At 35.1% G+C, this 20,966-nt stretch overlaps 1 protein-coding gene across 1 annotated transcript in view; it reads right to left on the bottom strand.

The window, feature by feature from the left end:
- LOC148943393 (lysosomal acid glucosylceramidase-like) overlaps positions 1-20,966 on the bottom strand; it is a 117,033-nt gene that overhangs the window by 44,997 nt on the left and 51,070 nt on the right. The window contains exons 3-4 of the mRNA XM_089101121.1: positions 9,175-9,301; positions 7,122-7,275 (exon numbers count right to left, since the gene is read on the bottom strand). Coding sequence (XP_088957247.1) covers positions 7,122-7,275; positions 9,175-9,301 — 281 coding nt within the window. The remainder of the gene's footprint in view (positions 1-7,121; positions 7,276-9,174; positions 9,302-20,966) is intronic.

Here is a 20,966-nt window from a genome sequence, read left to right as displayed (position 1 = left end):
ACACTAAAGTCCATGTACATTTATGTAATGTTTACACAATATCTATGATTTTAGTTGGCTTATTGTTTTTTTTTGTTTTTTTTTTTAAGGGACAACCAATCTAGTTTAACAGTATAGCCAATTTGCACTTTGGAATGATTAGTAATTTCATATAAATAAGAAATGTCTTAAGTTGAAAGCTAATGACCGCAGTAAATACTTATGTAGATAAGGTTAACGTAACTGAAGTCCCCTTTGTACATATCGGAGCTGGCATGCGTCATTGATGCAGGAAAGTGTGTTAATAGTCAGCAAAGTATAATCACCTACGGAACAAGTACTGACAAAACCTATCCTCTCCACACAAAAAAGTGACGCTTTGTATACCTATGCCAACCTGGCAACTAAAAACCGTAGTTACACAATTCATCCTGGTCACTCGTCGCCTGAATCACGCTCTAGCATAATTATTGGCCGGAACAAAGTACTTTGGCTCGGAGCGATTAAGTAGTACAACATTTTGCGTCTAGAGGCACTGAGGTACGCGGGGTCACTTTTGGAGAGTTTTGTCAGTACTTGTTCCGTAGGCGATTATACTTTGATAGTCAGGGAAATTCGATCCGTCGTGCGTGTACCAAAAACATGAAGTTCAGTGTGGAACTAATCATTGTAATCAATTAGAATAACTGATACTTTATTTAAGTTTGTATTATTTCCCTTTTCTAAGCATATGCTATTCAATGGATAATGAAGCAAAAATAAGCCTTATTCCATCGCTCTTTCTACCGTTGCACATACTGTTATTTTTAAGTCCAACAATTTATGAGTTTTTTACATACCTTACTGTATAAATCAGGAAAAAAAGATAGCCCTGCTTTGCTTGGGAAATACAGATATAATCATTAACAAAAAAAGCGGTGTATCTCATGTAGTCATAAGGCTTAAATAAATTATTTGTTCAATACTAGGGTCTCACCAAAATCAAACCTTTGATTCGTAAGGCTGGTACTCCTTAGGATCTAAAATTTGGGTAAAAATTTTCTGATTTCTTGACCTGAAGTTACTTAAAGTTGGGATAACAGCTTGCTAATTCCTCCCCCAGAGAGTCAGCAAATGGAACCGAGGACAAGATCAATAAACAAATCAACGAAGTTTTGTCTCTGTATTTCTTTCACACATACTAGTAATTTCTATTTTTCTAGGATAAGCGTTTTGGCAAGTAATTAAATAAAAAAAAGCAAGTTTTTTAAACTGAAAGTAAGGAGCGACATTAAAACTTAAAACGAACAGAAATTATTCCGTATATGAAAGGGGCTGTCCTCTCCTCAACGCCTCGCTCTTTACGCTAATTTTTTTTATTGTTTTAAAAAGTAAAGTTGTGAGACAGAGTCAAACTTTAGCGTAAAGAGCGAGGCGTTGAGGAGGGGACAGCCCCTTTCATATACGGAATAATTTCTGTTCGTTTTAAGTTTTAATGTCGCTCCTTACTTTCAGTTTAAAAAACTTGTTTTTTTTATTTAATTTCTGATCGTTTTTTAGTTAATGCAGCTTTTATTTGCATAAAAATTTTACTTTTCTTTTGCTAAATGGATGTCTTTACAAATTAACTTACGTAACTAACTTCTATATTCGTATATTTTTCTTCTGGCCAAAAATGCAGAGTTGCAGATTTTTGCAGATATGAGCTTGAAACCTATGTAATAGGGTTTTCTTATACGCTGAATCTGACGGTGTGATTTTCATTAAAATTCTTTCACTTGTAGGGGATGTTTCCCCCTCTTTAAAAAATCGAGTAAATTTTCTCAGGCTCGTAGCCTTTGATGAGTAATACTAAACTTAATAAAATTTATATATTTAGGATCAGCATTATAAACACATTCCTTTGATACATTTATTGACATCAAAATTCCGTTTTTAAAAGTTTCGATTACTATTGAGCCGTATCGCTTGTTTTTTTATTGTTTTTTTTATTACGTATATGTTATTACGTATATGAAGAGGTTCTCCCTTAGTCAATACCATGCTCTTTACGTTAAAAGTTAAAAAAACATTTTGATTCACAAACCCCTGAATCACAAAGGCCGTTTAATTAGAATAGATAGCTCTTTTGAAAGCACTAAAAAAAAACTGTAGCGTAAAGACCGAGCTATTGACTTGGGGGAGAACCCCCTCACATACGTTATGATTTTTGTTCGTTTTAAGTTCTAATATTCCTTCTTACATTTCAGTTGAAAAAAATTGTTTTTTTTTTTATTTAATTTCTGATCGTTTTTTAAATAATGCTTGGAAATCCGGTGCCCCCTTCATAGAAATGTCCCTTACCCCAAAGAAACATCCTCCACGAAAATATTCTCCAGAGTAACCCCCTCCTCTAGCCCCCCCTCCAGAAAAAATCCTTCCTGAAAATGGATGTATACTTCCCAATAACCGATAAATAATGCTGGCAAGTCCGGTGCCCCCTTCATGGCAATTTCCCTTCCCCCATGAAAACTTCCTTCATGAACAGATCCTCCAACATAACCACCGACCCACCCTTCCCTCCCACTACCAGAAAACAAACCTCCTGAAAACTTCTGTATACTGCCCAATAACCAATACTATATGTTAACATTGGGTAAAGTTCATAACTTTTAGCCCTCCCTCTGGGAACTTCGGGGATTAAGTCATCCTAAAAGAAATATTTATCATATTTTCGACCATGCTGAACAAAATGGCTATCTCAAAATTTTGTTCGGGTGACTTTGGGAAAAAAATAAGCGTGGGAGGGGGCCTAGTTGCCCTCCATTTTTTTCGGTCACTTAAAAAGGGCACTAGAACTTTTAATTTCCGTTCAAATGAGCCCTCCCAAGATATTCTAGGACCACTGGTTCGATACTAATACCCCTGGGGAAAAAAAAAAAAAAACAAATAAACACGCATCCGTGATCTTTCTTCTGGCAAAAAATGGAAAAGTACACATTTTCGTAGATAGGTGCTTGAAAACACCACAGTAGGGTTCTCTGATATTCTGAATATGATTGTGTGATTTTCATTAAGGTTCTCTAATTTTGAGAATTTCTTTCCTTCTTTATTTAAAAATCAGCCAAGATTTCTCAGGTAACTTTAAACTTGATGAAAGGTACATAGTTGAAATCAGCATTAAAATATGATTCTTTTGATTTATCTATTGGTATAAAAAACCCGTTTTCTAGAGTTTTGGTTACCATTGAGCCAGGTCGCTCCTTACTTACAGTTCGTTACCACGAACTGTTTGATTGAACCTCCGATACCCTGTATACATGAAGCCAGGGCCGTCAGGTATGGGGGGAGGGGGACGTCCCCTCCCTCAATGTTTTTTGGTCACTCGGTAAAAAAATCGGTAAAATCGAGGCGCTTTGCGCCACGATTTTTCCGACGCTGCTAAAATTCTCTCATCGGTTCAATAAAGACCACGACGATACTGACATATCATCTACAGAAATTTTGAACTTGATCGGTAAACACAGCAGTTTTACTGACTCCTGCCGTGATTTTACAGATGGCACCACAACTTTCTATTTGGTGAAATAATCATCATTAAAATAGTGACATGATATCTACCAAAATCTAAACCTCGGTTGGTAAATGCAGCGGTTTTACCGACTCGTGCAGTGAATTTACGTATTGTATTTGAAAAAGACATTAGGCTAATTATATTGACAAAAAAAAGTCGGTAAAAATGGCCAGCCAGTCGGTAGAATCTCTTGCCCCCGCCCCCAAAGACGATTAGTAACGACACTGCACGAAACTGCGAACTTCCTACGCTACAAGAATGCCTTCCACCTAGTGCCATCTACACTAACCAATGGCTTTCCTAGCAAATAAAATTCGTAAGTACCGACCCCACGGGCAGGTCATATTCTTTACCGGTGGTACCATGGCATTCATTCTTCTTTGTTGATCTTACTGAGCAATGATAACAGTGATCAGCCTCCCCTATTTTAAATATTGTCTGGCTACAAAATTTAGCAGGCTGCTTCCATGGCTTTAGATTTAAACACACCAAATTCAGATACTAAAGGACTGAATTTAGCTATACCACTCATCAGGGGCGGATCCGGGATCTTTTTAGGGTGGGGGGGGGGCGCAAAGTAGGTTGATCCGAAAAAAAAAATTAGGGGAGGGGCGCAACATAGGTTGATCCGATAAACTTGCGTTAGGAGCAAGTTTAATTAACGCAAACTTAAGTAAATTACACTACTTTAGACTACTACAGGGGGCGCTCACTCCCCCTCCCCCTCCCTCTGGATCCGCCACTGCCACTCATTGCTAAAAAGCTTGGGCTCATTGGGATTTGTTGTTGGCATATAGCTAGGTCTGATAGCTAGGTCTAGGTCTGAGCTAGGTTTTTCAGGACTTGAGGACAGAGAAGCCACTCGCAAATTTTGTAAGTCAAGAACTATAAAAATATCAAGAACTATAAAAAATTGGGTATACCAATCGCTAATTTTGGCACTTAGGAAAATTAATAAGTAGATAATAAGTAATGTAGATAACATGATAGTAGCCTACACGTTTTGGGTACCGATGGGATCATTACTTGCCCATAAGCGTTTTGCTCGGATAACATAGGTAAAGAAATTGGACCAAAGAAAGAGGGGATGAGATATTCATTTATGCAATACCTCTACTCCCTCCTCTAAGGGTCAGAAATGTAAAGCCACAAGAATAAGACAACTAAGCAAGCCACCAAGTATCCGTGGTTGCTCTAACCAAGGACGAAACGCAAAAAAAAACTTTGACCCACTCCTTGAAACCTAATAGAAGAATTTGTCAGAAATAGGATCGAATTTATTAGATTGCCCTGGGTATCAGAATTAGCAAGCTGCTATTGCAACTTTTAATGCCTTTGAGTCCAAAAACTAGCAATTTGCTATTCCGATTTTTTATTGTAAAGAACATCAGCCTAGGTAACAAAGAACCGATTTTAATAGGAACCTTCAAAAGAAATTCGTTTTTTTTGTAGGTAGAAGATAAAAAGAACTTTACTGCATTTCAAATAATTTGTCAGGATTGTATTTAAGTTACCATTGTTTACAATTAAAAAAGAAACGAGGCTTAAAGAGAACTAAGTGCTCACAGGTTAACTTAAAACTTTGTGAAATGTATAAATAAATACATTTTCAAACAGTTCGTGGTAACGAACTGTAAGTAAGGAGCGATGCGACTCAATAGTAACTAAAACTCTAAAAAAAGAAGTTTTATATCAATAGATATATCAAAAGAACTAGCTGATTATGTTGATTCCAGCTATACAAGATTCATTAAGTTTAGTGTTACCCATCAAAAGCTACGAACCCGATGAAATTTGCCTGATTTTGGTTTTGAATCTTGTCATATGGCATTGACATTTCAAATGCCTGATTACCAATGGATATATCAAAAGAATTTGATTTTTAAGCTGATTTTAAATATATTAACTTCATCAAGTTTAGTCTTACCTCTTAAATGTTACGAGCCTGAGAAAACTTTTTCTGATTTTTGAAAAAAGAGGAAACCACCTCCAAAAGTCAACGATTCTTGATGAAAATTACACCCTCATATTCAGCGTATCCAACAACCCTCTTGTAAAAGTTTCAAGTTCCTATCTTCAAAAATGTGGAGTTTTGTATTTTTTGCCAGAAAAAATATCACGGATGCGTGTTTATTTGTTTTTTTTTGTGTGTGTGTGTTTCCCAGGGATAATCGAATCGATAGTTCTAGAATATTGAGAAAGGATTCATTCGAATGGAAATTAAAAATTATAGTGCTATTTTAAATGACCAAAAAAATTGGAGGGTAACTGCCCTCCTCCCACCTTGCTTTTTCCCTAAAGTCATTTGATCAAAATTTTCAGATAGTCATTTTGTTCAACATAGTTGAAAAGCTTAGTAACTATGTCTTTGAGAATGGCATAACCCCCATGGCCCTTAGGAAAAGGTTTGTAAGTCATGATATTTGTCCTTTGTTTACGTTTAGTCGTTTAGTATTTGTTTTTGGGAAGTTTACAGACATTTTCGGGGAGGGAGGTGAATTTTCTCCGGGGGTATTTTTCACGGGAATACATTTCTGGTTGGGAGGGAAGTTCCAGGAGGTGAAATTTCCAAGAAAAATTTTGCACGGGGGGATTTTCCCAGATTTCCTATGAGAAATTCCTCTTATTTGTCTTACTTTATTTCTGCAGACTAAATTTTACATGTGGAAATATTAATAGGAATTGTCCGGGGAAAATATTTACCGGGTTGGAACTGTCTAGAGTATATTTCCCTAGGTAGGGGTATTTTCCACGGGAGAAATTCTCTATAGGAGAGTTTCCCACAGGATAAATTCCCAAGAGGGAATTTTGCGCGGGAGCACCTTTCTAATAGGGGGTGGGGGTATTTGCGGGAAGAATTTTCCATGGGGGGGGGAGGAGGGATTGCGGCGGGATTTTAAAAACAAACAGAAAATCAATTCTTCTTCAAATGAAAGTGGGCTAAGAAAAAAAAATCAGGCGGAATTGTCAGCAAGAAATTTTCGGCTAGAATAGAATTGTCTAGTGGGAATTTTTTTGGTTGGTAATTTCTGGAGGGTAGTTTCTGGAGATGAACTTTCAAGGTGAAATTTTAGACGGGGAGGGGGGATTTTGTAAGATTAATATGCAAATTTGTTTTAATTTTTCAAGTGCGGGTGAGTCAAATTCGAACCTGCGTTAGTCTGAACCTATGTTTACACATTAAATAAAAAGAACAAGTTTTTAACTGAAAGTAAGAAGCGACATTAAAACTTAAAACGAACAGAAATTATTCTGTATATAAAAAGAGCTGTCCCCTCAAACACCTGTCCCCTCAACACCTTGCTCTTTACACTGAAGTTTGACTCTTTGTCACAACTCTACTTTTTAAAGTAATGAAGACTTTAGCGTAAACAGTGAGGTGTCGAAGAGAGGACAGCCCCTTTCATATACAGAACAATTTATGTTCGTTTTATGTTTTAATGCCGTTCCTTACTTTCAGTTAAAAAAAAAACTTTTTTTTATTTAATCAGCTAAATAAAGCAACTGTTTTTAAGAAAAAATTAACAGTGCAAAAAATACAGTAATTCATCAAGCAATGTTATTTTCCCGTTTAAACCCCAGCAAAAAGAAGATATGTCAATTAACATACCTTGTACATCAAATCTTCTTCTTGTAAAGCAAAACTGGATAGAGTTATATCTCCTTCTTGGTCTGCGTATGTATACAATCGTGAAGAAAAATCGCAACCGCCAATATTCATCCTCCCTAATGTGTATTCCGCACTTCCAGGACCGTAATAAGACCTAATAAAAGTAAGAGAAACGAATAAGCAAGAAAGAAAAAATGAAGAAAGAATGAAGAATGACAGATACGGAAGTCTTATAAGATAAAACAGAAAAAGGAAGAAAGAAAATAAAGAGAAGAAGAGGAAAAATTTATAAAATACGAAGACAAAGCGAATATATACATAACTGGAGTACCAAACTCCGTCAATTTTGTCAAGTTATTGAATAGTAGGTAGAGAGCATGACGAACGACAGGTATATAAAGTAAAAATAAAGACAAAAGACGAGGCGTGCAATCTTTTACGCAAGTCAGGAAAAATAATTTCCCCCTTTTTCCCAAGTATAAACTTGGTTGTCCAAACATCTCTCCTCTCTCGCAATCAACAATGCCTCGACCCCCCCAGCCGTAAAACAAAACATAGTACGCTTATGGAATCCGAATAAATACAAACAATTTTTCTCAAACTCAATTATTGTTCTTGGCAGCCCTGCTATGAAAAGATGCAGATCATGGTTGTAGCTGCAATCTAGTTAAAACAATCCATATCCCATGGTAACCAAAACTAAAATCACATTTAAAAATGGAAATTTAGGAAATTAACATGAAATCCCCAGGCAATGGGATCAGATTGAAACAAAAATACACCATTAGAATCGCCATGGCAAAAAACCCTATTCAGGAAACTTACAATCCCTGGCTTGAAGAACAAGGAAAATCAATTTCCGCATTGGTAGCACTGATGTCTCCTCTATTATTTTTTTCTTTTTCTCAATTGCCAGCTGGGGCATTGGAATACCATAGAGAGCTGTCCAAGGGCTTATTTGAAAGAATATTGCTATATCTACATAATATTCAATGTAAAACAAAAACATAATTTTTAACAGACATTGCAATTGTTTAGAAAAAAAGGCATTTCCATATACAAGATGATATTACGCCTGTATCTTCTTTTGACAAGGAATATGATATCGTAATTGATTGATTTCGTTTTTCGACATTTTTCTGAAATGTTGTCAAGTATAATTTTTATTTGACGCCATTTAGGGTAGATTATAACCATTAATAACGTCACTAAAAACAAAATATACTAAAAGTAAATGCAATTTTTTTTACAAAACTGCATTTTCATATACAAGATGATATAACGCCTGTATATTCTTTTGACACGGTATATGATATCGTAATTCTCTGATTTCATTACCTGACACATTCCTGCAATGTCGTCACGTATAATTTTCTAATGACGCCATCTAGGGTAGATATAACCATTATTAACTTCATTGAAAACAAAATATGTTAAAACAAAATGCAATTTTGACAAAACTACATTTTCATATGCAAGAGGCTTTATATGAAATATAGAAAAGTTGCTTTTCTAGGTTATGATGTCATATTTGAGTGATTGAGTTACCTGACCCCCTACGATTTGTTCTTTACCAGATTCAAACTAAGAAATAGTCAAAGGCTTTTTTTCCTGTGTATTATATACAATTAAAAAAAGACGGGTCTTGTTTTTATTAGGTCAATTTCTTGTTTGTTTTTACATGTAAATTTATGGCTCCACTTGCTGCCAAGTCAGTTTTTTCTTCCCGACACATTTAAAAATACGTTTCATACTGGCTGCAACCTGGCTGGTTTAGCTGGCTGAAAATTCAATATAATATCTTTAAATCCTATCGTCGGGCTTTTGACCGAAGTGCTACCCCAGCAACATTTTCATTGGAGACACCAAATAGGGTAGCTGTATCATTAAGTTGCCTAGGCAGGGTAATTATTTTAAAGTCCATCTAGAGAGCACGGAGATTTAATCATGGAGAATTCAATGGAAATGGAATTGACAAGGCAGTTGAACTCTCAGTAAATCAGGCACTCCCTCTTTGAAGTAGAACTACAACCAAACTTTTCGCTATACTTACCCAAGAAGTCGCTCCTGAGTAGATTCTGACAGTTGGGCAATATTAAAAGTGGCTGAATCAGTGAATGAACCGCCAAAACCAAGAACTTCTTGCATTTTAATGTTTCTGTTGACAATTAATTTAGTACCTATAAAACCAAAAGATACGGAAGTCAATCATCTATAAACAGATAGAGCTAGATAGTAGCAATTTAATTCCTTTATGAGTGGAACGGTTAGATTGAGATTGCTGTTAAACATACTGAACAGGATATTAAAATTATTTCTACCTCCTCAACAAACAGTGACGAAAAAAAATGTTTTTAAGTTCCTTTTAAAAAAAATTGGGATTGTCTTGTTTATGTTTAGGATTAATTTGGCACTTTTGAAAGAGCAGAGCAAGAATAAACTCAAAAATAGTTTTAGAGAAAGCAGAACTAGATAAAAATTAGAAAATAGAGACAAATTGCCACAATTTGGCACATAATTTGGCACATGTGAAAAAGTAGAACTAAAAGAGACTAGAAAACAGTTAGAGAGAAAGAAGAAATAGATGAAACTAGAAAAATAGAGACAAATTAGCACAATTTGGCACAAACGTTGGCACCTATGAAAAAAATAGAACAAGAAAATAACTAGAAAATAGTTGGAGAGAAAGCAAAACTAGATACAACTAGAAAATAGAGACAAATTACATTCTATAGAGCTATTTTAGTGACAATAGGTCACTACATAGCTATGAGACTAGTCATGCTGATAATTCTGTTGTGACACATAGAAGTGGAACCAAGACAGGTTTCCCACTCGATTTTCAGGGCCCCATTTTTGGAACTCCAGTCCAGAGAGTATCTGGGTAGTTGAGCACCTCGGGTAATTTAAAAGTAATTTGGAAAAATATTTATTGGGAAAAGTTTCGTAGTTTTTATTTATTTATTATTAATATTATTGTTCTTATTTGGCCTATTATTTTTATGGTAGAATGGTTGATGAGAGACTGGTTATAGTTTTATTTTGGTTATGTAATTTATTTATTTTTATTTAATTTTCTTTTTTGTTGCATTAATTATTTGTTTTAAAAAATGTACGTAGCCGCCCCATCGCAAGTGCTTTTTATACCTTTTTTGGAATGGTTATTAGTAATTTAGTTGTTATATTTTTGTTTGTAAATAAAAAAAATTAAATGGATAAAAATTGTTTTGTGGACGAAACTATGGGACATTATTAAAGTTTTCTAGAAAGAGTTTTCGGATTTTAAGAAATTCCGAGGAGCTGATTTTCCTCCCTCACAAAAAAAAGACCACTTAAACCATTGTACACTGGTTTGTAGACTACTGTGGTTGTGGCAATTGCTGCAGCCTAGTAAGACCTCTATACCTCGCTCTTTACTCTAAAGTTTGATTTTTTGTTCCAATGATTTAAGAATGTCCCTGAAACACAAGGCCCGTTTAATTAGAATAATACTTTTTTTATGGTTCTAAAAAAATCTTTAGCGCAAAGAGCGGATCATTGAGGAAGGGATGAATCACTCAATTACAAACCCATTTCTGTTAATTTTAAGTTTTAATATTTCTCCTTCCTTTCGGTTGAAAAAAATTGTCTTTTTATTGAATTTCTGATCATTTTTTAAATAACGGCTGGAAATACGGCTGCCCCTCCATATAAAATCCCCTTCCTCCATTAAAAGTTTCTCCATGGAAAGATTCTACCACCTAACCTCCCCCCTCACTAAGACCTCCCATGTCATCATCCCTAACCTCCTAGGGTCAGGTCATCCTCAAAGGCATAGCCATTAGATCTCTTCATCTCAAAATTTTGATCGGGTGACTCTGGGCAAAAATAGGCGTGGGAGGGGGGCTAGCCAACCTCAAATATTTTTGGTGAAAAGAGCACTAGAACTTTTGAGTACTGATCAAATGAGCCCTCTCTAGATCTTCTAGGATCACTCGTTCGATATGATCCTCCCTGAGGAAAACATACAAAAAAAACAACAACAAATAAAAACTCATCACAGATCTTTCTTCATCAATAAAATTCCACATTTTGTATGTAGGAGCTTGATACCTCTACAGTGGGGTTCTCTGATATGTTGAACCTGGGGGTGTGATTTTCATTTTGGTCACTTGATGTTTTGGAGGTGTATCCTCCTTTTTTCAAAAATAGGCAAATTTTCTCCGGCTCGTAACTTTTGATGAGTAACATTAAACTTGATGAATTTTATATACTTCAAATAAGCATCAAAATTCAATTCTTTTGATCTATTGCTATCAAGAGTCTGTTTATTAGAGTTTCGGTAGCTATTGAAACTGGAAATATCAAACAGTTCGTGGTAACGAACTGTAAGTAAGGAGCGACCCGGCTCAATGGTAACCGAAACTCTAAAAAACGGAATTTTGGTACCAATAGATACATCAAAAGAATCAGATTTTAATTCTGATTTCAAATATATAAGTTTCATCAAGTTTAATTATACGCATCAAAAGTTACGCGCCTGAGAAAATTTGGCTGATTTTCGAAAAAAGGGGGAAAGACCCCCTAAAAGTTACAGAACCTTAATGAAATTCACACCATCATATTCAGCGTATCAGAGAACCCTACTGTAGATGTTTCCAGCACCTATCTACATAAATGTAGAATTTTGCATTTTTTGCCAGAAGAAAGATCACGGGTGTGTGTTTATTTGTTTTTTTGTTTTTTTTTTCTTTTTCCCAGGGGTAATCGTATTCACCCAGCGGCCCTAGAATATCGTGGGAGGGCTTATTGGAACGAAAATTAAAAGTTCTAGTGCCCTTTTCAAGTGACAAAAAAATGGAGGGCAACTAGGCCCCCTCCCACGACCATTTTTTTCCAAAGTCAGCCAATAAAAATTTTGATATAGCCATTTTTTTCAACATGTTCGAAAATATAATAATTATGTCTTTTAGGATGACTTAATACCTCGAAGCCCCCAGGGGGAGGGCTGAAAGTTATGAACTTTACCCAATGTTAACATATAGTATTGGTTATTGGGACCCGGCTCAATGGTAACCAAACTCTAGAAAACGGTATTTTGAAACAAATAGATACATCAAAAGAATTGGATTTTAATGCTGATTTCAAATATATAAATTTCATCAAGTTTAATCCTACCCATCAAAAGCTACGCGCCTGAGAAAGTTTGGTTGATTTTTGAAAAAAGGGGAAAAGATCGTATAAGAGTTGATGAACCTTAATGAACAGTACACCATCAAATTTCGCGTATAGGAGAATCCTACTCTAGAGGTTTCAAGCTCCTATCTACAAAAATGTGGAAATTTGCATTTTTTGCCAGAAGAAGGATCACGGTTGCATGGTTATTTGTTTTTTTCCCCAGGGGTGATTGTATCGACCAAGTTGTCCTAGAATATCGTGGGAGGGCTCATTGGAATGGAAATTAAAAGTTCTAATGCACTTTTTAAGTGACCAAAAAATGGAGGGCAACTAGGCCCCCTCCCACGCTCATTTTTTTCCCAAAGTCACCTGATCAAAATTTTGAGATAGCCATTTGTTTCAGCATGTTCGACAATATTATAAGTATGTCTTTTAGGATGACTTAATTCCCCGAAATTCCCGGGAGGAGGGCTGAAAGTTATGAACTTTACCCAATGTTAACATATAGTATTGGTTATTGCGAAGTATACAGTACAGACGTTTTCAGGGGATATTTTTCCTGGTAGTGGGGGGGGGGGGCGGGGGTTACGTGGGAGGATCTTTCCATGAAGGAAGTTTTCATGGGGGAAGAGACATTGCTAAGAAGGGGACGCCGGACTTCCCAGCATTATTTAAAAAAAGATCAGAAATTAAATTAAAAAAAAAACAAGTTTTTCAACTTGTTTTTTTCAAAAACAACATCATCAAAACTTTAAACGAAAAGAAAATATTACATATATGATTGGGTTCACCCCCTAGTCAATACCAAAACTTTAAACGAACAGAAAATATTACATATATGATTGGGTTCACCCCCTAGTCAATACCTCATTCTTTAAGCCAGAGATTTTTTAAGTACTTTCATAAGAGCTATTTATTCTAACTACCGGCCTTTGTGATGAACCGATAACTTTTTCAGACCTAGTTAACAAGATTAATCTTAGTGTAAAGACCTGGGTACGAACTAGGGGGCGAGACCCCTACAATACATAATGAAATCCCACGTATTTACAAGTTCTTCACATAAGTTAATTCTTAAGTTACGCATATTTATCAAACAGTTCGTGGTAACGAACTGTAAGTAAGGAGCGACCCGGCTCAATGGTAACCGAAACTCTAGAAAACGGGTTTTTGATACCAATTGTTACATCAAAAGAATCAGATTTCAATGCTGATTTCAAATAGCCTATTTAACTTTCATCAAGTTTAGTGCTACCCATCAAAAGTTAAGCGCCTGAGAAAATTTGGCTGATTTTCAAAAAAAGAGGAAAAGACCCCCTAAAAGTTATAGAACCTTAATGAAAATCATACCATCATATTCAGCCTATCAGAGAACCATACTGTCGAGGTTTCGAGCTCCTATCTGCGAAAATGTGGAATTTTGTATTTTTTGCCAGAAGAAAGATCACTAATGTGTGTTTATTTTTTTTTTTTATTTTTTTTTTCCAGGGGTGATCGTTTCGACCCAGTGATCCCAGAATATCGTGGGAGGGCTCATTGAAACGGAAATTAAAAGTTCTAGTGTCCTTTTTAAGTGACAAAAAAAATGGAGGGCAACTAGGCCCCCTCCCGCGCTCATTTTTTTCCCAAAGTCACCCGATCAAAATTTTGAGATAGCCATTTTGTTCAGAATGGTCGAAATAGGATAACTATGTCTTTTAGGATGACTTAATTCCCCGAAGTCCCCGGGGAGAGGGCTAAAAGTTATGAACTTTACCCAATGTTAACATATAGTATTGGTTATTGGGAAGTATACAGAGGTCTTCAGGAGGGTTTTTTCTGGCAGTGGGGGGGGTTTGGGGTTATGTTGGAGGATCTGTCCATGAAGGAAGTTTTCATGGGGGAAGGGAAATTGCCATGAAGGGGGCGCCGGACTTGCCAGCATCATTTATTGGTTATTGGGAAATATACAGACATTTTCAGGAAGGATTTTTTCCTGGAGGCTGGGGCTGGAGGAGGGGGTTACTCGGGAGAATATTTCCATGGAGGATGTTTCTTTGGGGTAAGGGACATTTCTGTGAAGGGGGCGCCGGATTTCCAAGCATTATTTAAAAAACGATCAGAAATTAAATTTAAAAAAAAACAAGTTTTTTTCAACTGAAAATAAGAAGCAACCTTAGAACTTAAAACGAACAGAAATTATAACGTATATGAGGAGGTTCTCCCCCAAGTCAATACCTCGCTCTTTACGCTACAGTTTGTTTTTTAGTGCTTTCAAAAGAGCTATCTATTCTAATTAAACGGTCTTTGTGATTCAGGGGTTTGTGAATTAAAATTTTTTTAACTTTTAACGTAAAGAGCGTGGTATTGACCAAGGGGAGGACCCCCTCATATACGTAATAACATATACGTAATAAAAAAAAACAATAAAAAAACAAGCGATACGGCTCAATAGTAATCGAAACTTTTAAAAACGGAATTTTGATGTCAATAAATGTATTTAAAGAATGGGTTTATAATGCTGATTCTAAATATATAAATTTTATTCAGTTTAGTATTACTCATCAAAGGCTACGAGCCTGAGAAAGTTTACCGAATTTTTTAAAGAGGGAGAAAACATCCCCTACAAGTTAAAGAATTTTAATGAAAATCACACCGTCAGATTCAGCGTATCAGAAAAACCTATTACATAGGTTTCAAGCTCATATCTGCAAAAATCTGCAACTCTGTATTTTTTGCCAGAAGAAAAACATACGAATATAGAAGTTAGTTACGTAAGTTAATTTGTAAATTACGTCATAACCAAATTTAGAGACATCCATTTAGCAAAAGAAAAGTAAAATTTTTATGCAAATTTTGTTTACTTATTCAATGACGGTGGGCCAAAATAAAAGCTGTATTAACTAAAAAACGATTAGAAATTAAATAAAAAACAAGTTTTTTAAACTGAAAGTAAGGAGCGACATTAAAACTTAAAACTAACATAAATTATTCCGTATATGAAAGGGCTGTCCCCTCCTCAACGCCTCGCTCTTTACGCTAAAGTTTGACTCTGTCTCACAACTTTATTTTTTAAAACAATAAAAAACATTAGCGTAAAGACCGAAGCGTTGAGGAGGGGACAGCCCCTAACATATACGGAATAATTTCTGTTCGTTTTAAGTTTCAATTTCGCTCCTTACTTTCAGTTTAAAAAACTTGTTTTTTTTATTTAATTACTAATAAAAATGTTCGTAAATAAAATTAAACAACTTTCAAGAAAGCCATTTAACCAAATATAATATGCAAATTTTGTTTTAATTATTCATGTACGGTGAGCCAAGATCAAAACCTGTATTTATTCAAAAACGTTCAAAAATGAAATAAAAAAAAAGTTTTTTTAACTGAAAGTAAGGAGCGACATTAAAACTTAAAACGAACAGAAATTATTCCGTATATGAAAGGGGCTTTCTCCTCCTCAACGCCTTGCTCTTTACGCTTAAGTTTGACTTTCTCACAACTCTATTTTTCTTAAACAATAAAAAACTTTAGCGTAAAGAGCGAGGCGTTGAGGAGGAGACAGCCCCTTTCATATACAGAATAATTTCTGTTCGTTTTAAGTTTTAATGTCGCTCCTTACTTTCAGTTAAAAAAACTTGTTTTTTTTATTTCATTGACTAAGGGGAGAACCCCATCATATACGTAATAACATATACGTAATAAAAAAAAAACAATAAAAAAAACAAGCGATACGGCTCAATAGTAATCGAAACTTTTAAAAATGGAACTTTGATGTCAATAAATGTATCAAAAGAATGGTCTTATAATGCTGATTCTAAATATATGAATGTTATTAAGTTTAGTAGTACTCTTCAAAGGCTAAGAGACTGAGAAAACTTGCATGATTTTTTACAGAGGGGGGAAACATCCCCTAAAAGTGAAAAAAATTTAGTGAAAATTACACCGTTAAATTCAGCGTGTCAGAAAAACCACTAACATAGGTTCAAACTCATATCTGCAAAATTCTGCAACTTTGTATTTTTTGCCAGAAGAAAAATATACGAATATAGAAGTTCGTTACCTAAGTTAATTCGTAAATTACGTCAGAACCAAATTTAGAGACAGCCATTTAGCAAAAGAAAAGTAAAATTTTTATGCAAATTTTGTTTGCTTATTCAATGACGGCGAGCCAAAATAAAAGCTGCATTAACTAAAACACGATCAGAAATTAAATAAAAAAACAAGTTTTATAAACTGAAAGTAAGGAGCGACATTAAAACTTAAAACGAACAGAAATTATTCCGTATATGAAAGGGGCTCCCCTCCTCAACGCCTCGCTCTTTACGCTAAAGTTTGACTCTGTCTCACAACTTTATTTTCTAAAACAATAAAAAACTTTAGCGCAAAGAGCGAGGTGTTGAGGAGGGGACAGCCCCTTTCATATACGGAATAATTTCTGTTCGTTTTAAGTTTTAATGTCGCTCCTTACTTTCAGTTTAAAAAACTTGTTTTTTTATTTAATTAACGCAGAAGCCACCACAGTTTAAACAAACTCCAAGCCTCGACACAAACAAAATAAATCCGACACAAATCTATGGTATAGTAATTCTTATTTCAACTATTTCCTGGTATAACCCTGTAATTGGCTCGATTAAATTATTCGACCAATGAGGATGATTCTTAAGAATTATTTCCATCAAAACCTGTCTGAGATAATGTACGGAATTTATAGCCATTACCCTTGTAGTTGTGGAGAGTGGTTTTGACCCTGGAGGCACGTTTATTAGACTTTTGAAAAAATAGGTATCTAAAATTTTAATCTGATATAATCAGGGCTAAGCAATGGCCAGAAGAAAGAAAAGGGCATGGGAGGGAGTCTACTTTCTTTCATCAGTGTTTGCACTTATTAAGGACCCTATAATTTTAAATTTTCAGTCGAATGAGCTACCACGAACTGTTTGACCAGCGTACAAATAAATTGTTCCAGGCCATGGTTGGCGTCTCATATATATAAGGTCAAAAAAGGCCAACAATTATTATATGATTGGCTTGAAGCTTATAACCTAAGTCCTAGGACTAAAGCAGCACCAACACGGAATAAAAATAAAGATTGTTTTCCCTCAAAATAGGACCCAAAGAAGGACCAAAAAATTTTTTCCTTGCCGCTGATTATTGAAACATAGGAGTAGCTCATTCAACTGAAAGTTTTTAATTAATAGGGTCCTCAATAAGTGCGAAAAACTGATGAGAGCTGCCAGTCTCCCTCCCATGCTCTTTTCTTCTATCTGGCCCTCCCGTAGCTCTGATTATATCAGATTAACATTTTTAGGTAGCCATTTTATCATAAGGTCTAATAATCGTGCCTCCAAGGTCAAAACCATCCTCCATAGCTACAGGGGTAATGGCCTTAAATTCAATGCATTATCGGTTATCTCAGGTAGGTTTTAACGAAAATAATTCTTAAGAATTATCGGTACTTCCGTATTGAATGGTACACAATCAAGAATCTGGATCCCGAAGATGAGGCAATAACCGGTTTTCAAGGTCTTTATACCAGACAATTAGCTTCGGCTCGGTGGAAAACTACACTGTAGCTATATTCTAATTAAATATTTAGTTGGTATTTTAGTTAGGTTAGGTATTTAATATAATGTGTTCTTTGCAGCCCCCCCCCTACCGTAATTCTTTGTTGTAGTTTTCATAATTTTGTTACTAAAGTATTGAATTTTCATATTATTTTGTTTTATTCCATTAGTATTCACCAAACTTCACTTATCGAGTGTGAACCATGTAACACGGAAGTAAAGAACTATCTTCATGTGTTAAATAATTCAATTGAGCCAATTATAGTGCTATAACAGGAAATAAATGAAAAAAGGAATTGCCATACCATAGGTTTTCGTTGGATTTCTTTTGTTTGTGCAGGAACTTGTGCATGTGCACACGTGCTTAAACTGTGCTAGTTTCTGCGCTAGAAATTCCAGTATATGTATTCCATAGGTTTCAAATACATTGTGACGATTGAATTTTTGATTTTAATATTTCCAAAACAATTTATAAGTAATGATCATACATTTAAATATCTTAGGAAAAAAGTTGTTGATGTCGTAATTTTTAAGTACAGATTATAAACTGAAGATTAGTCTAGCTGCCTTTTGACTATAAATTATTTTGTTCGTTTTATTCAATCAAATTGAACAATTGAAAAAATAAATTGGAAAAATGAATTGACTTATTAAATAAATTGAAAAATTTTTGCAATTTTTGAGAAGCTGTCATGCCTATGATGATGGTAAATCTGATTCTATGGCTCAGATTATATGAATCATTACATTAATCCGCTACAGACAAGGGATTCACAAGTTCTCGTGTTAAAGTGAAGGGTAGTTTTCAGAATTCTGTTGTGTTACTGTTACCTTACCTTCTGAGTGGGCAAACCACTAAACCAGAACTCTTTTTTATCCCCAAGGGACATTGCATCAATTCAGAGTTTAATAAAAATTTGAAATCGTTCTTTTAAAACTAAATCATTACGAGGCTCTTTTTAAGTGACTATTCTAATAAGAAACAATCTAATAGAATTTTTTACCACTGATGATGTTCATGGTGGTTATTTTTTGCCCTTATTGAACTATGCATGCAATATACACGCAAGCTATTTCATTTAGAAAAGGTCAAAATGTTTCGAAATAAAGCTGTAAACATCATAATAATAAATGGTGAAACATGTTTTGCCGTGTTCAAATCTACGACCTAGATGTCCTGATTTTTTATTTATGCCCAAATATTACGGGACACTGATAGGACGGGAAACTGGGGTTTGACCCCGCGAAGAATAGCAACCATCGCCTTCGGGTATTGCATTGCAAATTCCAAAGGTATCAATGAAAACATAAACAGAATAATTATTTTGATCTCTTCCATCTTCAGTTTTCTCTTTTTTAATTCAAGTTTATGTTCGACAAAAAGAAGGCTAAATGTTGCCAAAAGGAAATAAGACAATGGAGAAATACAAGCACATCCCTAGAAAAAAAGGAGGGAACAAAAAATTCCAAATAGATAATATAGCTTAGTTTTTATCTTTTATCTTTAGTTTTCTCTTTTTTAATTCAAGTTTATGTTGGACAAAAAGAAGGCTAAATGTTGCCAAAAGGAAACAAGACAATGGAGAAATACAAGCATATCCCTAAAACAAAAAGAGGGACATAAAAGTCACAATAGATAACATGGTTAGGAAGTGGTGGAAGTTTGTCATTTTTTCCTTTTGTGTTTTTGTTTCGTTTTTTTTTCTACCACAATCACCCATCCACAGCGCTTTGTGGCAGACAATCTAAGTATGCAATACAGAAGAGCGCAGCAAAACAACCCAGACCCAAAAGAATTATGTGTTAATCAAATTGCAGTGTCGAGCAGTGTAGTTTACAAGGCATTAGGATCTTTGAGAACTCCTCAAGGTCACACTGCAGGCTTGTTTGCCGTAACACCTCAGGCTATTCTTGAAAGGTTCGATCCGACGCCGTCACCCCTCAGGTTAGTGTTGAAAGGTCTGACCGGGTTTTAAGTTTTACTTGATTATTCGATGTATGATCTATTCGTTTTACGTCTCCTCTAGTATCCATAGTCCTACCTGTTCGTTTTAAGGATCAGTACGAGGAGACTGAGCTTCGCTCGGTCCTCAACTTATCATATGGCAGGATTAACATATACTGTTAAAGAAAACAGAATAATAAGAAATGCCTATAAAGTTTCGCTCATTCCCTGATGGTACGAATTAAATGCTACGTATTAACAACAGTAGTTAGGACACAAACGAATTTGAAAGAATTGTTGCTTGTCTTCTAACCACAGGTTTTGTTTTGCATCATTTTACTTAGCGATTCGTTGTGATGCTTGTTGTCACATATTTTCTAACCGCAGATTTCATTGTATGTCATTTTTTTGGATTCTCGCTGTCGCTTGTCTTCTAACCGCAGATTTCGTTGTGAATCCTTTCATTTGTGATTCATTTTTATGCTGTTATAGTATTGTAGTATGTCTTATAACCGCAGATTTCGTTGAGCTTCATTTACATTTGCAATTCGTTGTGATGTTCGTGTCTTCAAAGTGTTCTTGGGGTTGAGATTCCTTAGGTATCATCATTACCAAAACTGGTCACAAAGATGACAATTTCTCTTTCTATTTAATTTTTTTTTAATTGAGTGACGCTCTATAAGTCTAATTCAGAACGGTCGACCGAGAAAAATTATTTTTCACTTTCTCCTATGTTATGCTGATTTTTGTAAATTACTCTATAATTACTGCTATAACTCCAAATCCCGGTAGGGAATGGGAATTTTGCACCAAGATGTCATCAGTTATCTTATAAGACCATAGCTTCGAAACAATAACGAACGAAAAAAAAAAGATTTCGACCGATAACGACCGATAAAAACCAATTAAAAACCGATAACGACCGACCGATTTCACAAAGTAGTGACCTATCAAGATATTTTTGTCAGCCCAGATAATGTTAGTGTGCCAGTTTCAAGAAAAATTATCAAGCTGTTTCTGAGGAAAAAATATATACACATATTTATTGATAGTATAATTAATAAAAAGCGTATATTATTAATTAATAGAGGCTTTGTGGGGGCACTCAATGCCTATAGTGTAGTGTGGAAACAATCCACACAACATCACACGTTTGAAGTTTCAGACGAATTTCATTTTCAGACCTGAGGTTTCATTTGC

This window comes from Artemia sp. Qi Xiang Cuo, chromosome 15, assembly GCF_049724085.1.
Source record: "Artemia sp. Qi Xiang Cuo chromosome 15, ASM4972408v1, whole genome shotgun sequence".
Taxonomy (NCBI): Eukaryota; Metazoa; Arthropoda; class Branchiopoda; order Anostraca; family Artemiidae; genus Artemia; species Artemia sp. Qi Xiang Cuo.
Note: the sequence above shows the minus strand (reverse complement) of the source record. Positions and strands in the feature narration are given on the sequence as shown.